We start from the raw sequence: 19,872 nt of genomic DNA, 5'->3' as shown, positions 1-19,872 counted from the left end.
GAAGACCCTGGCGTCATTGCTTAGATGTCAACTTCTTTGTCCTCGTTAGGTTTATTTATAGACTATTTGGAGACATGATCCTCCTACACACTAATCCAAACTGAAATATCTTCATTTTCCCCAACTGGAAAAGGAGGGAATTCAAACAAGTTAGGGAAAATGAAGGTATTTCAGTTTTTAGGACTAACAAACACAATCACCAAGGAAATACCTAAATAATAATCTAAATAGTACTTTGTATTAATTAATTTTGAGGCCAAGATCTACACCTTATGTATGATATGACCTAAACATAGCATTAAGAATATTTAAAAATTGAAGAATAAACATGAAAAAGTCAGTAAGGTAAGACAGTTATGGTTCCTTTATTGCCCTACTGCTTGACGTGATTCCACTCTACTCATATAACTATCAAAAAGGTAGATTTCTGATAGCTGTACAAGGATTCCATGTATGCCTTGGAATATATATGCAAATCAGGCTAACATATCATAAGCCTGAAATTAGAATATATGCCTGAATATAAGGTAAGGCTTTTAACTTCCTGAAGTCACTTATTAGAAAAGAGGAGACTGTCTGCTATTTGAGTCTTTACACAGCATCTCAGATTATAAGATGCTTTTTCATGTATTTAATAGTGAACAAAAAAGTACCTGAGGAAAACATATTTGCTTAAAAATTTATTTTATTCAAACTAGTTTTAGGATGTTTATAAAAATATCTAAGTAGAATCATAAAAAGGGAAGAAGAAAAATCCAACACATTAATTACTCCTAGGTTATAACCTTAAAATTGAAAGTACTGAGTGTTGTTACAAGACTTTGAAAAACTGCTTTTAAAAAAGTAGTCAAATGCTATTCTGTCAGAAAGGATACAAGTAACAGTAGTTAATTCTGAGGAAGTAACTAGGTAGCTAAGGGGAAAGACTGGGAGGTGACCTACTTCTCACTGTGACCCATTTGTACCCTGTACATTTTAGGGCAGTGAATGTGTTACCTACTCAAACAAAACAAAACAGATAATTATATTCTAAAATAGGAACTACAGCCCCATAAAATGTTATGACCAATCACAAATCACACAAGTGATTATGTTATATAGACTGTGAACATACAACTATAAAAGACACACAAACACACACGCGCGCACCCAACCCCACTGTTTTGTCAATGGTACTTGTAGTCTAGACATAAAATATCCAGTGTCAGATCATGTGTCAACTCAAAAACCACTGTAACTCAAGACAATAGAGACAGAAATGAAGATACACCCTGGATTTTAGTGCTAGATGGATGATGCCAAGAGGTTCTGCTAATGATAAAAAAAAAAAAAAAAAAAGCACTTCCCACAAAGATTCATAGATAGAATCTGAGCAAGATGGTTCTACGAAATATGAGTGTGAATAAAGCAATCCTTCTATATTATTGCACTGCTCCATGAAATGTGATTTTAATTATGTACATGTAACTAAATTACTCAATTAAAATTCTTACCTTTTACTCCATCTTCCTAAAAGTTTATATAGGGAGACTACCTAATATTCGGGCTAACCTTATATTCAGGCATACATACTCAAGACAACATTCTTGCAAGAGAATGTGGTGTGCTTTATCAAGTAAATCACCACAAAGTAAAAACTTTCCCAACACATTTCCCTCTTCTGCTACATATGACCATTGTCTTGAATAATTGTATAATATTGCAATTTTATACTGGTGCAACTCCTATTTTTTTTGAGGATAATAATCTGAACATTACACAGGTCCAAAGGTACTGTGTGAATTTGATGACATTTAGTCATGGGTTAGTAAATATGGTTATGCTCTCTCAGCCACTGTCTTAGAAAGGAAGGCCCCCAACTGACGGAAGGTTCTTTTTTTTTTTTTTCCCTAAGATTTTATTTATTTATTTGACAGAGAGAGACAGCTAGAGAGGGAACACAAGCTGGGGGAGTGGGAGAGGGAGAAGCAGGCTTCCCGTGGAGCAGGGAGCCCGATGTGGGGCTCGATCCCAGGACCCTGAGATCATGACCTGAGCCGAAGGCAGCCGCTTAACGACTGAGCCACCCAGGTGCCCCCTGACGGAGGGTTCTAAAGCCATTGGTCAAGCGCAGCTTCCTGAAAGGTCTGACAGTACCTGAGCCAAAATGTTGCTTTACACCACTCACACTCGACAAGGGTTATGCTCAAGAACAAGTACCGCAGACCCTATTTGAAGGGAGAACAAGTACACTCCATCCAAACACCTGTATTAAAGATCGAAGAATCACAGCATATCATTTTCCTGCATAAGATAGGGCCAATAATGAAAGGGACTGGGAAACAGAACCCAGAAAAACAAGTAACAAGGTACATTCTAGAAGGGAACGGTTTTTATTTCTTCTGGCTTTTAAAACTAAAAATTTTAAAAAGTATATTTATAAATGTAAAACTCATCAGAACTGTAGAAGGCACAATAAATTCAGTTGAAATTCTTAATATGGCCCTTTGAATATATATGCTTGATGTGTTTGTAAATTTTTAACATTTTATGTTTGTTAGTTTTTATGTTTTAAGTATTACAATTAAGTGTATATCATCTATCCTTATTCGTTTACATTAAAAATGGACAGTATTGTGTTTTCCGGAGACTCTGGGAAGCCTCTGTGATCAATGAAAATTTCCTGAACAGATACCAAATGAATAGAAAATATTCATTTTGTACACAACGAAAGGCAAAGACTGACATTATGATCATATCCTATACCCATTTATAGAAAAATATTCAAATAAGAAACTCTTGCTTTCTTAGTGGTCATTAAAACAGCTTAAATTTTGTCAATTCTGAAATTAAAGTGCAACATACTGGAGACAGGGAAGTGGGAGGAAAGTCTAGCCCAATCCATAGTCCGTCTTGCCTGGCACCAGTGCAAGAAGCTACCCTCCAATGCCATTCTAGCAATCTAGAGCTTGTTTCCAAGGAGAATACTGCTACCAGATACTGGGGAAATAATGAAAAAAGTGAATGCAAAGTGAAAGTCTGCCTGTTACTCAAAACCAGTCAGTACCCCATAAGGCTCTCCCCTCCGTGACAGGCTGCCCAATGTAAATTACAAAAACAAACAAACAAAACAAAACAAAACAAAACAAAACAACAAAAACCAAACAATAACAAAACTACCAAACAGGAATCAACTGGGATCACGAAGAGGGGAGTCTTTAAATCCAGTCCCCACTGCACATGCTGAAAAGCTCACCGTTCTTCCTCTCATTCAGAGGGGGCAGGTGCTGGCTGGGCTGCAAGGACAGCTCCTGGAATTCGTGGGCAACAGCTTCACTTTGAGGACTTGGGGCAAGATGGGCTAACGGCCCCAGCTCATCCTCAGCGTCTAGTGCCCCTGGGGGATCCATTGTGCTCCAGCCACTGGCGACGGGCGTCCGAGACCTCTCTTAAAGGTGGCCTGCCGAAGAGACTGTCAAGTAGAAATGTGTAAGTAGATGGTACATTTACTTTTCTCCAATTTACACAAAAATATTAAAATGGAAATCCTGGGTTCTAGTCCAGCTTCACTGCTGTGTAGCAACTGCCAATTCATTTACCATCTCTGGATCATGAGTTCCTTGTCCAACACACAGGAATAATAGACTTCCCATCTAAAACAGCACTTACCAGGTAAATACAAGTTGAAAGGTATTTTATATAATGTTTTGTACTGTGGATTAAAGCAAGTTATAGTTATTGGTGTCATTAAAGATTTTAATGCATCCTAAAATAAGACAAAAGTCAACTAATGATCATGGGGAAAAAAGGCAGTCTAGCTTGAAAATCTATCTAAACTCCTACAAATCAGGGGCACCTGGGTGGCTCAGTCAGTTAAGCGCCTGCCTTCGGCTCAGGTCATGGTCTCAGGGTCCTGGGATCAAGCCCCACATCGGGCTCCCTGCTCAGTGGGGAGTCCGCTTTTCCCTCTACCTCGCCCCCCGCCTCTCTGTTTAGTAAATAGTTAAACTCCTATGAATCAAACAATTTTACATGAAGTCAACATTCACAGCACCCAGCAATGTTTCAGATAAGGACTCCTCCCTCAGCATGGGAAGAGAACTCTCCGCTACAGCACAACAGACATACAGTTCATGCCACAGAAAAAAACCTTTAGCTACTGAGATTTGGGGTTATTTACTATTACAGCATAACCTGGCCCATTCTGACTAAAACAGAAGTCGGCAACAGAAATACCAAAGACACAACGAAATCCTCCATGCATGACATTGGCTTAGGGCCTGAGCAGTGGTCAGCAAGAAAGCTTATTAAAAGCTGAAAGCTGAAAGGATGGTGGTCCATACTATGCAGGGATGAAACATTTCACAAAACTGTTGCCTGCTTAGTTGCATTCCCTATCACAGTTCATTGACCCACTCACCTAATGATGGACATCTGAGTTATTTCCAGTTTCTATTACAAATAAAAATGCTATGAACATTCTTGTCCAAGTATTTATATGGATATCTGCTTTCACTTCTCTTGCGTAAATACCTAGGAGTAAAATGAGTGGATGGTCCGGCAAGTGAGTATTTAAATTTTAAAGAAACTAACAAAGTATTTTCCAAAGTGGTTATGCCATTCTGCACTCTTACTAGCAGTGAATGAGAATTCCAGTTGTTTCATATCCTCACCAACACTTATGGTCAATCTTTTTCATTTTAATTATTTCAATGGGTGTGAAATGGTAACTCAATGTGGTTTTATTTATTTATGTATTACTTAATTTATTGACTTATACTTGAGATACATCAGTTTCAGATGAACAAGACAGTAATTTGATATTTTTATATATTACAAAATGATCACCACAATAGGTCTAGTTACCATCTGTCACCATACAAAGTCATTACAAAATTGACTACAGCCCCTATGCTGCATATTACATCTCTGAGACTTATTTATTTTACAACTGAAAGTCTTCACCTCTTAATTCCCTTCACCTATTTTGCCAGCCCCCCTCCCCTCCACAACCACCGGTTTGTTTTCTATATCTATGAGGTCTGTTTCTGTTTTTCATTTTGTTTTTTAGATTCCACATACAAGTGAAATCATACAGTGTTTGCCTTTCTCTGTCTGACTTATTTCACTTAGCATGATATCCTTGAGGTCCTACCATGTTGTCACAGAAGGCAAGATTTCATTCTTTTTTGTGGCTGAGTAATATTACATACATACATACACACACACACACACACAACCTTCTTTATCCATTTATTATCTATTGATGGACATTTGGGTTACTTCTATGTCTTGGCTACTATAATACTGCAATAAGCATAAAGGTAGTACATACGTCTTTTTGAATTAGTTTTTTCATTTTCTTCAGATAAATACCCAGAAGTGGAATTCCTGGATCATATGGTAACTCTATTTTTAATTTTCTGAGGAACCTCCATATTGTTTTCCATAGTGGCTGCCCTAATTTCCATTCCTCACCAACAGTATACAAGGGATCCCCTTTCTCCACATCCTCACATCCAACACTTGTTATTTCTTGTTTTTGATGATAGCCATTCTGACTAGGTGATATCTCATTGTGCTTCTGATTTGCATCTCCCTGGTGATTAGTGATGTTCAGCATCTTTTCATGTGCTTGTTGGCCATCTGTATGGCGTCTTTGGAACTGTCTATTCAGGTCCTCTGTCCATTTTTTAATGGGGTTGTTCTGTTGTTGTTGTTATTGAGTTGTATGAGTCCTTTATATATTTTGGGTATCAACCCCTTATCAGATATATGGCTTACAATGATCTTCTCCCATTCAGCAGGCTGCCTTTTCATTTTTTAGTATATGTGCTGCCGAAGCGAGCACTGGCTGCCTTTTCATTTTGTTGATGCTCTCCTTCACTCTGCAAAAGCTTTTTAGTTTGATGTGGTCCCATTTGTTTATTTTTGTTTTTAATGCCCTTGCCTAAGGAGACATATCCAAAAAAATATCACTAAGACTGATGTCAAAGAGCTTACTACCTCTGTTTTCTTCTAGGAGTTTTATGGTTTCAGGTCTTACATTTATGCCTTTAATCCATTTTGTGTTTATTTTTGTGTATGGTATAAGAAAGCAGTCCAGTTTCATTCTTTCACACACAGCTGTCCAATTTTCCCAATACCATTTATTGAAAAGACTGTCTTCTCCCCACTGTATGTTCTTGTCTCCTTTGTATAGGTTAATTGACCATACAGCTGTGGGTTTATTTCTGGTCTCTCTATTCTGTTCCACTAATGTCTGTTTTTGTGCCAGTACCATACTGTTTTGATTACTATTGCTTTTCAGTACAGTTTGAAATTCCAGAGTATGATACCTCCAGCTTTGTTCTCTTTCCCAAGATTGCTTTGGCTGTTTTGGGTCTTTTGTGGTTCTGTACAGATTTTAGGATTGCTTGTTTCACTTCTGTGAAAAATGCCATTGGACCTTTGATATGGATTGCAGTGAATTGGTGGATTTGTAGACTGCTTTGGGTAGTATGGATATTTTCACAATTTTAGTTCTTCCAACACCAAAGCACAGCATATCTTTCCATTTATTTATGTTATCTTCAATTTCTTTCATCAGTGTTTTACAGTTTTCAGAGTATAGGTCTTTCACTTTCTTGGTCAAATTTATTCTAGGCTATTGTTTTTGATGCAACTGTAAATGGGATTATCTTCTTAATTTCTCTGATAGTTCATTATTAGGGTGTAGAAATGCAACAAATTTCTGTATATTACTTTTGTATCCTGCAACTTTCCTGCATTCATTTATTAGTTCTGATAGGTTTTTGGTGGACTCTTTAAGGTTTTCTACATGGTACCATATCACCAGCAAATAGAAACAGTTTTACTTCTTCCTTATCAATTTGGATGCTTTTATTTCTTTTTCTTGTCTGATAGCTGTGGCTAGGACTTCAAATACTATGTTGAACAAAAGTGGCAAGAGTGGACATCCTTGTCTTGTTTCTGATCTTAGAGAAAAAATTTTCATCTTTTCACCCATTGAGTATGATGTTAGCTGTGTGTTTGTCATAAGTGGCCTTTATTATGTTGAGGTACCATCTCTCTATATCCACTTTGTTGAGAGTTTTTATCACAAATGGATATTGGATTTTGTCAAATGCTTTTTCTGTACCTATTGAGATGATTATATAATTTTATCCTTTATTTTATTAATGTGCTGTATCATGTTGATTGCTTTGCAGATGTTAAACCATCTTTGTATCCCTGGAATGAACTCCACTTGGTCATGGTGTATGATCCCTTTTAATGTTTTGATCAAAGAATTCAGTTTGCTAATATTTTGCTGAGGATTTTTGCATCTGTGTTCATCGGGGATGTTGGCCTGTAATTTTCTGGGTTTTTGTGGTATCTCGGTCTGGTTTTGGTATCAGGGTAAAGCTGGCCTTATAAAATAAGTTTGGAAGTGTTTCTTCCTCTTCATTTTTTGGGAATAATTTCTGGGATAATTTAAATGTTTGGTAGAATTCACCTGTGAAGTCATCTGCAACTTGGACTTTTGTTGGTAGTTTTTGATCACTGATTCAAGTTTCATTGTTAGTAAGTGGTCTATTCAGATTTTCTCTATCTTCATGATTCAATTTTGGAAGACTGCATGTTTCCAGGAATTTATCCATTTCTTCTAGGTTATTTGTTGGCATATAATTGTTCACAGTATTTATGTATTATTATTTCTGTGATATCTGCTGTAATTTCTTCTTTTTCATTTCTGATTTTACTTATTTGGGCCATCTTCTTTTTTTCTTGATGAGTTTGGCTAAAGGTTTGTTGATTTTGTTTATCTTTTCAAAGAACCAGCTCTTAGTTTCCTTAATCTATGCTACTTTGTGTGTGTGTGTGCACGTGTGTTTCATCCCCCCCTGACTCTGATCTGTATTATTTCCTTCCTTCTACTAACTTGGAGCTTTGTTTGTTCTTCTTTTTCTAGTTTCTTTAAACGTAAAGTAGATTGATATTTTTCTTGTTTCTTGAGGTAGGCCTGTATCACTATAAAATTCCCTCTTAGAACTGGTTTTGCTGTGTCACAGAGATTTTGGAATGCTGTGGATCCAGTTTCATTTGTCTCTAGGTATTTTTTTGATTTCCTCTTTGATTTCTTTTTTGGCCAATTATTTAACAATAGCATGTTGTTTAGTCTCCATGTGTTTGTGGTTTTTTTTTTTTTTTTTTTTTTCAGTTTTCTTCATGTAATTGACTTCATGTAACTGACTTCTAGTTTCATGCTGTTGTGGTTGGAAAAGATGCTTGATAGGATTTCAATCTTCTTAAATTTACTGAGACTTGTTGTGTAGCCTAACATGTGATCTACCCTGGAGAATGCTCCATGTGCACTTGAAAAGAATGTGTATTTTGGTTTTGGATAGAATGTTCTGTATGTATCTATTAAGTCCATCTGGTCTAATGTGTCATTTTAGGTCACTCTTTCCTTATTTTCTGTCTAGATGATCTATCCATTGATATAAGTGGGGTATTAAAGTCCCCTACTACTGATTAAGGAGTGTACTTGTGATGAGCACCAGGTGATGTATGGAATTGTTAAATCACTACACTGTACACCTGAAACTAATATAACACTGTATGTTAACTGGAATTAAAAAGTTAAAAAGAAAAAAAGAAAGTCCTCTACTATTATTGTATTACTATTTCTCCTTTTATTTCTGTTAATATCTGCTTTATATATTTAGGTTCTCCTATGTTGGGTACATACGTTTTTACATATGTTATATCCTCTTGTTGAATTTACTCCTTTATCATTATGTAATACCCTTCTTTGTCTCCTGTTAACAGTCTTTGTTTTAAATTCTATTTTGTCTGATATAAGTATAGCTACCCCAGCTTTCTTTTCATTTCCATTTGCATGGTAGGTATCTTTTTCCATCCCTTCACTTTCAGTCTGTGTGTGTCTTTACATTTGAAGTGAGTCTCCTATAGGCAGTATATAGAAAATTCTTGTTCTTTTCTATCCATTCAGCTACCCTGTCTTTTGATTGGTGCATTTAGACTATTTACATTTAAAGCAATCATGGGGCACCCGGGTGGCTCAGTTGGTTAAGTGTCTGAATCTTGATTTCCCTCAGGTCACGATCTCAGGGTCCTGAGGTCGAGCCCCATGTCGGGCTCTGCACTCAGGGGGGAGTCGACTTGAGATTCTCTCTCTCCCTCTCTCTCGGCCCCTCCCCCTCCTCAGGTACACTCCTTCTCTGCCTCTCTAAAAATAAATAAATCTTTTAAAAAATTATTACATAAAATTGTATTACATACAATTATTAATAAGTATGTACTTTATTGCCATTTTGTTCATTGTTTTCTGGCTGTTTTTGTAGTTCCTCTCTGTTCCTTTGTTCTTCTCTCTTCCCTGTGGTTTGATTATTTTCTTTAGCATTATGCTTAGATTCCTTTCTCTTTTTCTTTTGTATATTTAAGTTTCTTCTTTGTGGTTACCCTGAGGTTCACACACAACATCTTATGTGTATACAGTCTCTTCTGGGCTGATGGTAACTTAATATTTTTTAATTCTTTATTTAAATTCAATTTAGTTAACGTATACTGTATTATTAGTTTCAGGAGTAGAATTTAGTGCACATAACACGCAGTGCTCATTACATCAAATGCCCTCCTTAAAGCCCATCACTCAATTACCCCTTTCCCCCTCCACCTCCCCTCCAGCAACCCTAGTTTGTTTCCTAAAGTTCAGCATCTCTTATACTTTGCCTCCCTCTCTATTTTCATCTTATTTTTCCTTCCTTTTCCCTATGCTCATCGGTTTTGTTTCTTAAATTCCACATATGAGGGTGCCTGGGTGGCTCAGTCGTTAAGCGTCTGCCTTCAGCTCAGGTCATGATCCCGGGGTCCTGGGATCGAGCCCCACATCAGGATCCCTGCTCAGCGGGAAGCCTGCTTCTCCCTCTCCCTCTGCTGCTCTGCCTGCTTGTACACTCTCTCTCTCTGTCAAAATAAATAAAATCTTAAAAAAAAAAATTCCACATATGAGTGAAATCATATGGTATTTGTCTTTCTCTGACTGATTTTGCTTAGCATAATACCCTCTAGTTCCATCCACGTCATTGAAAATGGCACATTTCATTCTTTTTGATGGCTGAATGATATTCCATTACACACACACACACACACATCTTCTTTATCCATTCATCTATTGATGGACATCTGGTCTCTTTCCATAGTTTGGTTATTATGGGCATTGCTGCTATAAACATTGGGGTACATGTGCCCCTTCGGATCACTATGTTTTTATCTTTTGGATAAACATCTAGTAGTGCAATTGCTGGGTCATAGGGTAGCTCTATTTTTAACTTTTTGAGGAAACTCCATACTGTTTTCCAGAGTAGTTGCCAACCAACAATATAAGAGGGTTCCCCTTTCTCTGCATCCTAGTCAACATCGATTGTTTCCTGACTTGTTAATTTTGACAGTAACTTAATTTTTAATGCATTCCAAATCTTTATATTTTTACTCCCCGCTCCATGTTTTACATATTTGATATCACATTTTGTATCTTTTTATTTTACATATCCCTTAACTAATTATTGTACTTTTAATTAAACTACTGTTGTCTTTTAACTTTCACACTGGCTTTGTAAGTGGCTGGTCTACTATTTTTATTATTTATTTACCTTTTCTAGTGGAATTTTTACTTTCATATATTTTCTTTTCTTTCTCTTTTAAAAGATTTATGTACTTTGGGGGGGGGGATCTTAAACAGGTTCTGCACTGAGTGTGGAGCATGATGCAGGTCTTGATCCCATGACCCTGAGATCACTATCTGAGCTGAAACCAAGAGTCGAACACTTAACTGGCTGTGCCACCCAGGTGCCCCACTTTCATATATTTTCTTATTAATTAATGCCTTTCCTTCAGAGTTTAGAGAAGTCCCTTTAACATTTCTTATAAGGTTAGTTTAGTAGTGATGAATCCCTTTAGGTTCTGCTTTTCTGGAATACTCTTAATCTCTCCTTCAATTATGAATGATAACCTTGCTGGGTAGAGAATTCTTGGTTGGCAGTTTTTTGGTTTTTTTTTTTTTTAGCACTTCAAATATGTCATGTCACTCCCTTATGGCCTGTAAAGTTTCTGGTGAAAAACCTGCTGATAGCCTTATGGGGGTCTCCCTTGTATGTAACATGTTGCTCTTCTCTTGCTGCTTTTAAGAGTCTATCCTTGGGCGCCTGGGTGGCTCAGTCGTTAATCATCTGCCTTCAGCTCAGGTCATGATCCCAGGGTCCTGGGATCGAGTCCCACATCAGGGAGCCTGCTTCTCCCTCTCCCTCTGCCCCTGTTTGTGTTCCCTCTCTTGCTGTCTCTCTCTGTCAAATAAATAAAATCTTTAAAAAAAAAAAAAAGATTCTATCCTTAACTTTTCTTTTGAGAGATTTATTTATTTGAGAGAGGGAGAGGGCAGGGGAAGAGGGAGAGAGAATCCTTAAGCAGACACCCTGCTGAGTGTGGAGCCTGACCGGGGGTGGGGGTGGGGGTGGGCTCAATCCCAGTACCCAGAGATCGTGACCTGAGCAGAAATCAAGAGTTGGATGCTTGACTAAGTCACCAAGGTGCCCCACTTCAAATAATTTTTTTAGTCTTTTCTCTCTCTTTTCCTTCTAGGACCCTTTTAATGTGAATGTTAGTATGCATGAAGTTGTCCCAGAGATCATTTAAGGTATTCTCACTTTTTACAGTTCTTTTCTTCATTGTGCTGCTCTGTCTGGGTGTTTTCCATTTCTTTGTCTTCCAGCTCACACAGTCATACTTCTGTTTTATCCATTCTGCTGTTGAACCACTCTAGAGAATGTTTCACTTCTGTTATAACTTCCGTTTGGTAGTTTCTTATATTTTCTATCTCTCTGTTGAAGTTCTCTCTGTGTTCATTCACTCTTCTGAGATCTGTGAGCATCTTTTTGACCATTACTCTGAACTTTTTATCAGGTAGGTTGCTTATCTCTGTTTTATTAAGGTCTCTTTCTAGGGATTTGCCTTGTTCTTTGGCTTGAAACATATTCCTCTGCCTTCTCATTTTGCCTGTCTCTCTGTCTGTATGTATTAGGCAAAATAAATACCTCCCTGAGTCTTGAAAGTGTGGTCTTGTGCAGGAGCTCTGCCATGTGGCCCAGAAGCACAATCTCCCCTGGCTACCAGAACCAGACACTCTGTGTGTGTCCCTTTTATGGGTTGTGAGTGCCTGTCATTGTTTTAGGGATGTGGGTGCTGTGTGTGAAGGGTGGAGCTCAGGGCACTCATCCGGCCTGGTTGCAGTTCAGCCACTGCACAGGGAGGGAGGGGTTTAAGCTGCCTGCCTTTCCTAGTTGTGGCTTTGGTCTTTGTGTGGGGTGGGTGGGGGTTCAGGGCATTCACCCAATCCTGCTGCTGCTGGGATGCTGAGCAGGATGGGTGGGGCGTGGGGCACTTGCCTAGCCCAGTTATGACATGGGGTAGGGAAGAGCACACTCGCTGGTGCTAGCAGACTAGAGAGGGCACCAAAAATAGCACCAGTCAGCTCAGTCACCAGCAAATTAGGATGAGATAGAAAAAATGGCATCCACCAGTATTTCTGTCCCCAAATAAAGTCCCTGCAGGTTCCTGCCTCTCCAGCAGCTGCTTTAAAATTAGTAAGTGGGTCTCCCTCACTTATAGTCTAGGTGCTTTTCAATCTGTTGCTTTTGTGCTGGATCTCAGAATGAATGTGTTTGCATACAAGCCCTTTAAGAGCAGGATCTCCATTCCCTATAGTTCTAGGATTCTCCTGGTCTTAATTCCCATTGATATTCAAAACCAGACATTTTGGGGACTTGTCTTTCTGGTGCTGGCCCCCAGGGTTGGGGTGCCTGGTATGAGGCACAATCCTTTCACTCTTTGAAGGAGTGTTCTGTATTTGGGGATCTCTCCTAGGGGTAACCCTGTCTGGCTGCTCCTCCCACCCTTCTTGATTCATCTTGTGTCTTTTGTTGTGGAGGCTACTGTTTATCTAGTTCTCAGGTCCTTTTCTGAGGAAAATTATTCCATATGTAGCCGTAAACCTGTTGTGTCTCTGGGAAGAGGGGAGTTTAGGGTCTTCCTATGCTACCACCTTGAGCACCTTTTCACTCTGACTTTAATTTGTATTTCCCTAATGAAGTTGAGCATCTTTTAATGTGCTTATTTGCCATCTGTGTATCATCTTTGGTTAAGTATCTGATCAAATCTTTTGTTCCTTTTTAAAATTACGTGGTTTATTTTCTTATTATTGTTTTGAGAGTCCTTTCATATTCTGGACAAAAGTCCCTTATCAGATACATGATTTGCAAATATTTTCTCCCAGCAAATGGCTTATTTTTTTATTCTCTTAATAGTGTTTTATAGAAAGTATATGTTTTTAATTCGATGAAGTCCAACCTATCAATTTTTTCTTTTCTGAATCATGTTTTTAGTGTTGTAGCTAAGAAACCTATGATTAACCTAAGGTCACATATGTTAGCTACTATGTTTTCTTCTAGATGTTTCATAGTTTTATGTTTTACATTTAAGTCTATGATCTGTTCTGAATTAATTTTTGTATATGCTGTGAGATATGAATCAAAGTTTTTTGTTTTTGGCAAAAGATACATGACTGTTCCAGTACCACTTGTTGAAAAGGTTATCTTTTCTCCACTAAATTGCCTTTGCACCTTTATTGCAAACCAGCTGACTACATTATATGTGGATATATTCTTGACTCTATATTTAGTTCCCAGAAAAGAATGAGCCACAAAAGAGAAGGTCCTAAATTCTGTGTATGAACTCTGCCCAAGTCTCTGGCTGACCCCTAACTGATGCACATGTAATGCAAACTCCCAACAGCCCAGCTAAGGGAAAAAACCAAACCAAACAAACAAAAAAACCAGAACTGAGATTTCAGTTGCTGCTCACCACAGGAAAGGGAGTGTGCAAAAGTGAGTTCAGCAAAGTTAATTGCTAAAATAAAACAATACTGTTAGGAGGGAACCCCACAGAATCTAGAGTCTACAGCTGTCCATCCAGAATTCCATATCTGACAAAAATATCCTTTAAGAATGAAGGCAAAATTGTCACCAGCAGACACACACTGCAAGAAATGCTAAAAGAATTTCTTCAGGCTGAAGGGAAGTGATGCCAGATAGAAACTTGGATCGGAGGAATGAAAAGCATCAGAAATGGTAAACATGTAGATAAAAGCCAAAGACTTGTTTTTCCTCCTGCTTTCTTAACTATTACTATTCAAAGTAATATTTATATCACGATGTTATAGGGCCTATAAAGTATGTATTTGTACTATATATGACAATAGCATAAAGGATGGGGAAGGGTAACTATCACAACATTGTTACCTTTCTGTACATTGTAAGAGAGGTGTACAATTTTAACTTGACGTACACTGAGAAGTTAAAGTTATATAATTCCCAGAGCAACCATTAAAAAATACAAATAGTTTTAGCTCAAAAGCCAATACGGAAATTAAAAAAGAACTCTAAAAATACTCAATTAACCTAAAAAGAAGTAACAGAGAAATAAAAAAAGAGATGGGACAAACAAGAACAAAGAGTAAAGTAGTAGAAAAAAATCTTACTTTATCAATAGTTACATTAAATGTACATGGACTAAACATTATGATTAAAAGACAGAGACTGACAGTGGATTTTAAAAGTCTAAAAATGGGGGTGCCTGGGTGGCTCAGATGGTTAAGCGTCTGCCTTCGGCTCAGGTCATGATCTCAGGGTCCTGGGATCGAGTCCCGCATCGGGCTCCCTGCTCCTTGGGAGCCTGCTTCTCGCTCTGCCTCTCTCTCTCTCTCATGAATAAATAAATAAAATCTTTAAAATAAATAAATAAATAAATAAAAGTCTAAAAATGTATGCCTATAACTGTCCTACTTTAAATATGAAGGCATAAATAGGATGGAGGTAAATGGATAGAAAAAGATCAGGCAAACAAGAAGCCTGAGAAGGCTGAAATGACCACATTAATGTCAAAAAGAAAAAAAAAAGAAAGAAAACTCAAAAAAGATGTGTTAGGTACGTTTACATGTAAAATGACCTGTTTTACTTCAGAGATTTAAAACATGGCTCCTAGGTTTTTTTCTAAACTATGAATTTCATTTCAAATTATTTTTCATATAAAATAAAATCTGTCCACAGTAAACTAATTCTAAGATACTGGTACCACATTGCCCTTATAATGGTAAGATATACAAACTCTGAACATTAGCATTAATGATTTGGAAGATCCTTTAGGCATGAGACTTTAAAATATTTTCATGCAGTATTATTTTTTCTTCATCTTGAAGAATTTTTTTCAACCTATTATTCCTTGACATTATGATCACCTTAAACTCCCACACATTCCTCCAAATTAAGAAAATTATAAGCTAAGAAAATCTTTACAAAATGTAGCAAAAGGAAAAGAATAAGTGTTCAAAAATTTTTAACTTAATATTCATGAACATTTTTGATTGAGTATAGACTCTATTCCCACATTCTACTACCAAATTTATAAGCTGTCACCCAATATCCACTTAACTGCTTGATAATTTTCTTTTGAAACTGGAATCTAACATCAAACAGAAAAAAAACACTGTCCATCCAACAGCCTCTAATTGAGATGTTAAAGAAATGGCATTAGAATGGATTCTTTCATTGGGTCATAATTTACTTACGGAAGTAAAGCAATCATTTAGCTTTAACTAGAGAAAAATGTGATAAAATACTAACTTGTCTATAACTGACAGAATGAATGAATATGGAGTTAATACCATACACATCCATAGAGCAAAATGAAACTAATCCAACAATTGTCCAGCACTAGGTCAAAGCACAACACAACACTAATAATATCAACCTGGGATATAGCTTCTGTTCTCAAAAAACAAACCACTTCATTGTCAGATACTACATCAGAGACAGAAAACAAAACAAAAACACCAAAAAATGAGAGACTGCTTGTTCATCTATTGATTTATTCATATCTTTTTTTCTGAATGGAGTCAAGATAGCACCATTAAATAACCCTGTATTTTAAAAGATGCTGGGCTCTTGGGCTAAGGTAGTCTCAAAATCAATGCTAACATCTGTTTTGAACTAAGTGAAGTGTAAAGTCAAATCTCTTTCCACTGTACCTCACTGTTCCTAATGACTAATTCACATGAAATATTAGTAAATGCAGGATATATAATCAATGCTATATAAGGGAAACTAAATAATAAAGGAGTCCAAAGAGTATCAATATCAAAATTACTAAGTGTAATATAAAACCAGTCAAATGCAGACAGAATATCCAAATATACTCAACAAAAAGCAATTGAGCAACATTAAAACTGTTGTCCCTGCCCTTTAAAGCTCCCCTGAAATACAAACATGGAAAACACCTGGCTAAGAGCCAGTATAAATAAATTTCTAAATTCAGACAAGATAAAACTTGAATCAGGAAGTTCAAAGACAAAGTTAATCACATATACAAAGTAATTCCCTATATTTATTATTAAGTCCCATGATCAAACAAGTTGAAAATTTCAAATCAAATGCACTTTTGAGAAACACAATTTAGTGCGGGGTTGGGTAAATTAATGATATCAGTGCTGGGTTATTTTATATTACCTATTCTTCCTTCAAAGCTCCTGGTGGCAATTTGTTAAACAGCTAATGTTAGAGTTCAAAATTTATTTACTAATTTAAGAACTCTCACCAACCTGTATATATGACAATACTTTCTTAATAATATATTGCTATTTCTGTGTTGTCTTCTAAATGAAATTTCTAAAGGATATCAAGAATTCAGAGTCAAACCTGTTTACATTTTTATATAAATAACATTCACCTCCCAGTTTCTAATTGGGAGAAAAACAGCAGAAGGAAATACTTTATCCAATCTGTCCATACTCAGTTTAACAATTAGAATGGAACCAGAAGATGAGAATTCTAAAACTACATGTTTCTATATAAACATTACTTCACTACATACTACTTTAACTCTTACCATGAAAAGTGGTTTGGTTTCTGTATTTTCTTTTTCCCTAACTTAATTCTGGTTTGATTACTTGAATGCTCTTATATTTAAAACGACTGCATAAGTTCTAGACAGTGTATTTTACTTGAAAGTTACCTTAGAAATGACGTCTAGTCCTCACTGATATGAGGAATTCTTAATCTCAGGAAACAAACTGAGGGTTGCTGGAGTGGGGGGTGGGGTGGGAGGGATGGCGTGGCTGGGTGATAGACATTGGGGAGGGTATGTGCTATGGTGAGCGCTGTGAATTGTGCGAGACTGTTGAATCACAGATCTGTACCTCTGAAATAATGCAATGTATGTTAAGACAAAAAAAAAAGAAGACGATAGTAAGAGCAGAAGAATGGGGGGGGAATGGGAGGGGGAGACGAACCACGAGAGACGATGGACTCTGAAGAACAGGCTGAGGGTTCTAGAGGGGAGGGGGGTGGGGGGATGGGTTGGCCTGACGATGGGTATTGGGGAGGGCATGTTCTGCATGGAGCACTGGGTATTGTGCACAAACAATGAATCATGGAACACTACATCAAAAACTAATGATGTAATGTATGGTGATTAACAACAATAAAAAAAGTCAAAAAAAAAAAAGAAATGACGTCTAGTGTAAGCACTTCTCAACGTTCCTCACAATATGGTAATTCCCTCGAGGGACGTAAAAAAAAGAAAATCCTGGGTGGGTGGGGGGGAAAGGGGAGGATCTCCAGAGATTTTGACATAAGTGGTCTTCAAGAGAGGTATTCTAATCTGCAGCCAGTGTTGAGAATCACTGATCTAGTGGAATCCTTTATTTTAAAGAGAGAATAAATCATCTGCTCAGTGAGTGGGAAGAGGCGTGAGGAGGGATTTAGTACGGCAGGTGTGAAAACTGAGACCGTAAGTAGGTAGAACAAGAACCTGGAGAATTAAATGTCTAAGTGCATTTGGGTAAGTGAGCAAAGTCTTCAAGGAGGAATAGGAGTTCGCAGGCACAGACATTTTTCTCATCAATAAAAGCCCTCCAGCATGAACAGTGCAAGCTGATGGAGTTGGTGCAGATCACGCATGCCAGGGAGTGGCAGAAGATAAGGCTGGTGTGGTAAGTTAGAGCACAGCTGTAAAGGGATGTGCTCCGTAAGGGGCAGTGATATGATCTGACTTGTATTTTAGAAAGAGAATTCTGGCGGAGGTTGGTTACTGACAAAATCTCATGCTGAAATGCAGAGGGATGAGGTTAAGACAGTGGAAATGCAGAGCAGGGAATAAGTTCAAATAACACTGAAGCGGCAAAATGTCAAGGCTCGATGACTGGCTCATTCGAAAGGTAAAAGAGAATAACGAGGTGAGGATGGCTGAGATTTCCAGATGTGGGCGGACAGAAAAGATGGTGGTATCTTTACAACAAGGCAGGGATGAGTAGTGGTGAAGAGTGTTCACTCTGAGAGGGGACAGGCCCCTAGGACATAACCTGGGGACAGGGGGAAGGGGGAGCTAAAGAGATAGATACTGGAATTCAGGCAAAGCACTTAACTTCTCAGGGATCCAGTTTCCTCACTTAAAAATGACAAAGAGAAGAAAATGGAAGACTATTTCCATTTCTGCTCATCTTGGCATTAAGTTTATTCTAGGCTTTCCTTAATTTTATCCTAATGACCTTCCTGCTGGCAGGCAGTATTCTCCTTTTACAGAGGAGAAAACCAAAGCTTGGAAAGACGAAGCAAATGTGAGAGACTAGGGTCAAAGCCAGGATTCCACCTTTGAAGGCCATATTCCTTCCCCAGTAACGTGACATTTATGTGCCAAAATGCGAGTAAGTTAGAGCAAATAATTGGGAGAGACCCATTACATTGAGGTAGGAGGGAGTGCCGGGGAAGACGGAAATGGAGCGCTGTGAACAATTCTTTAGCAGGCACAATGAAGGCCCAGCGCATTAGGCACTGTGCTGGGCACTGGGGTTCCAATGACAACTCAGTCACAAACCCTGCGGCTCCTGGAGGTAAAGACCTTATCAACCGGGCAGTTATCACACCACATTAGTGCTTGGCAGGGGCAAGCAGAGCATGCCAACTTTGTAGCAAATGAAGGAAACACTTCCTCCTACTGCCCCATTTTAGCGAACACTGAGAGTGTAACAGGAATTGAACTCCAGACCAGAAGAAAAGGAAATGTACAGCCGTACATGTACTGCAGAGAAACACGACATGTTTTTGATATCAGCTTACAATTCTTTCAAATAAACAACTCCTAAGCATGGTTTTTATTGGTAGCAGTTGGATTTTTATGTGTAGTCATTAAGTACACAGCAGAGAGGTACTATAAATATACCAGATACTGACAATACACTGCATAGAGAAAGTTATATAACTGCTTTTCTATGCCTGAGGTGGCTCTTACAGCTCTAAATATGCCGATGTGAGGATTTATTTTTTAACCTGTTTACCGTAGATTTGTTCCAACTGAACATATCATGGAGCAAACTATATCTTTAACAGCCTCCAAAATGATGCATTCTTAAGTACTGTAACTAATACTTAAGTAAACAGTGTTTCTGAAATAGTCATTGCAATCCATTTATAAATGAAAATTTGAATTAGCAGAAGTTTAAAACACATGTGGCTTTTAAATTACTATATAAAAAGACATAAAGAGCTAGAAAATATTATTCTCTGAGTAAAATGGCCAAAATGTGTCTTTTTTTTTTTTAGCCTGAACAACTTCATTTTCCAAGTTTATTCAAAATGAATGATTCTCAGAGAATAAGAACTGATTGGAAGATTAATTTTAAACTGAGATGATTTCCATATTTAGCAAATACTGGGTTAAAAACAAATTCTAATTTTGTTGAATCATAAATTAGCACTTGATTTACATGCTACAAAGTAAATATTT

General features: G+C 37.5%; 1 protein-coding gene across 5 annotated transcripts in view; it reads right to left on the bottom strand.

The window, feature by feature from the left end:
* MRTFB (myocardin related transcription factor B) overlaps positions 1-19,872 on the bottom strand; it is a 193,569-nt gene that overhangs the window by 119,137 nt on the left and 54,560 nt on the right. For all 5 annotated transcript variants that reach the window (XM_064592569.1, XM_064592572.1, XM_045875001.3 and 2 more), the window contains exon 3: positions 3,236-3,451. In XM_064592569.1, coding sequence (XP_064448639.1) covers positions 3,236-3,389 — 154 coding nt within the window. In that variant the 5' untranslated portion in view covers positions 3,390-3,451. The remainder of the gene's footprint in view (positions 1-3,235; positions 3,452-19,872) is intronic.

Source organism: Mirounga angustirostris, unplaced genomic scaffold (genome assembly GCF_029215605.1).
Source record: "Mirounga angustirostris isolate CCGP_5_RB_7025 unplaced genomic scaffold, mMirAng1.0.hap1 SCAF_5, whole genome shotgun sequence".
Classification (NCBI taxonomy): domain Eukaryota; kingdom Metazoa; phylum Chordata; class Mammalia; order Carnivora; family Phocidae; genus Mirounga; species Mirounga angustirostris.
The sequence above is the reverse complement of the archived record's forward strand: the minus strand, read 5'-3'. Positions and strand labels throughout refer to the sequence as shown.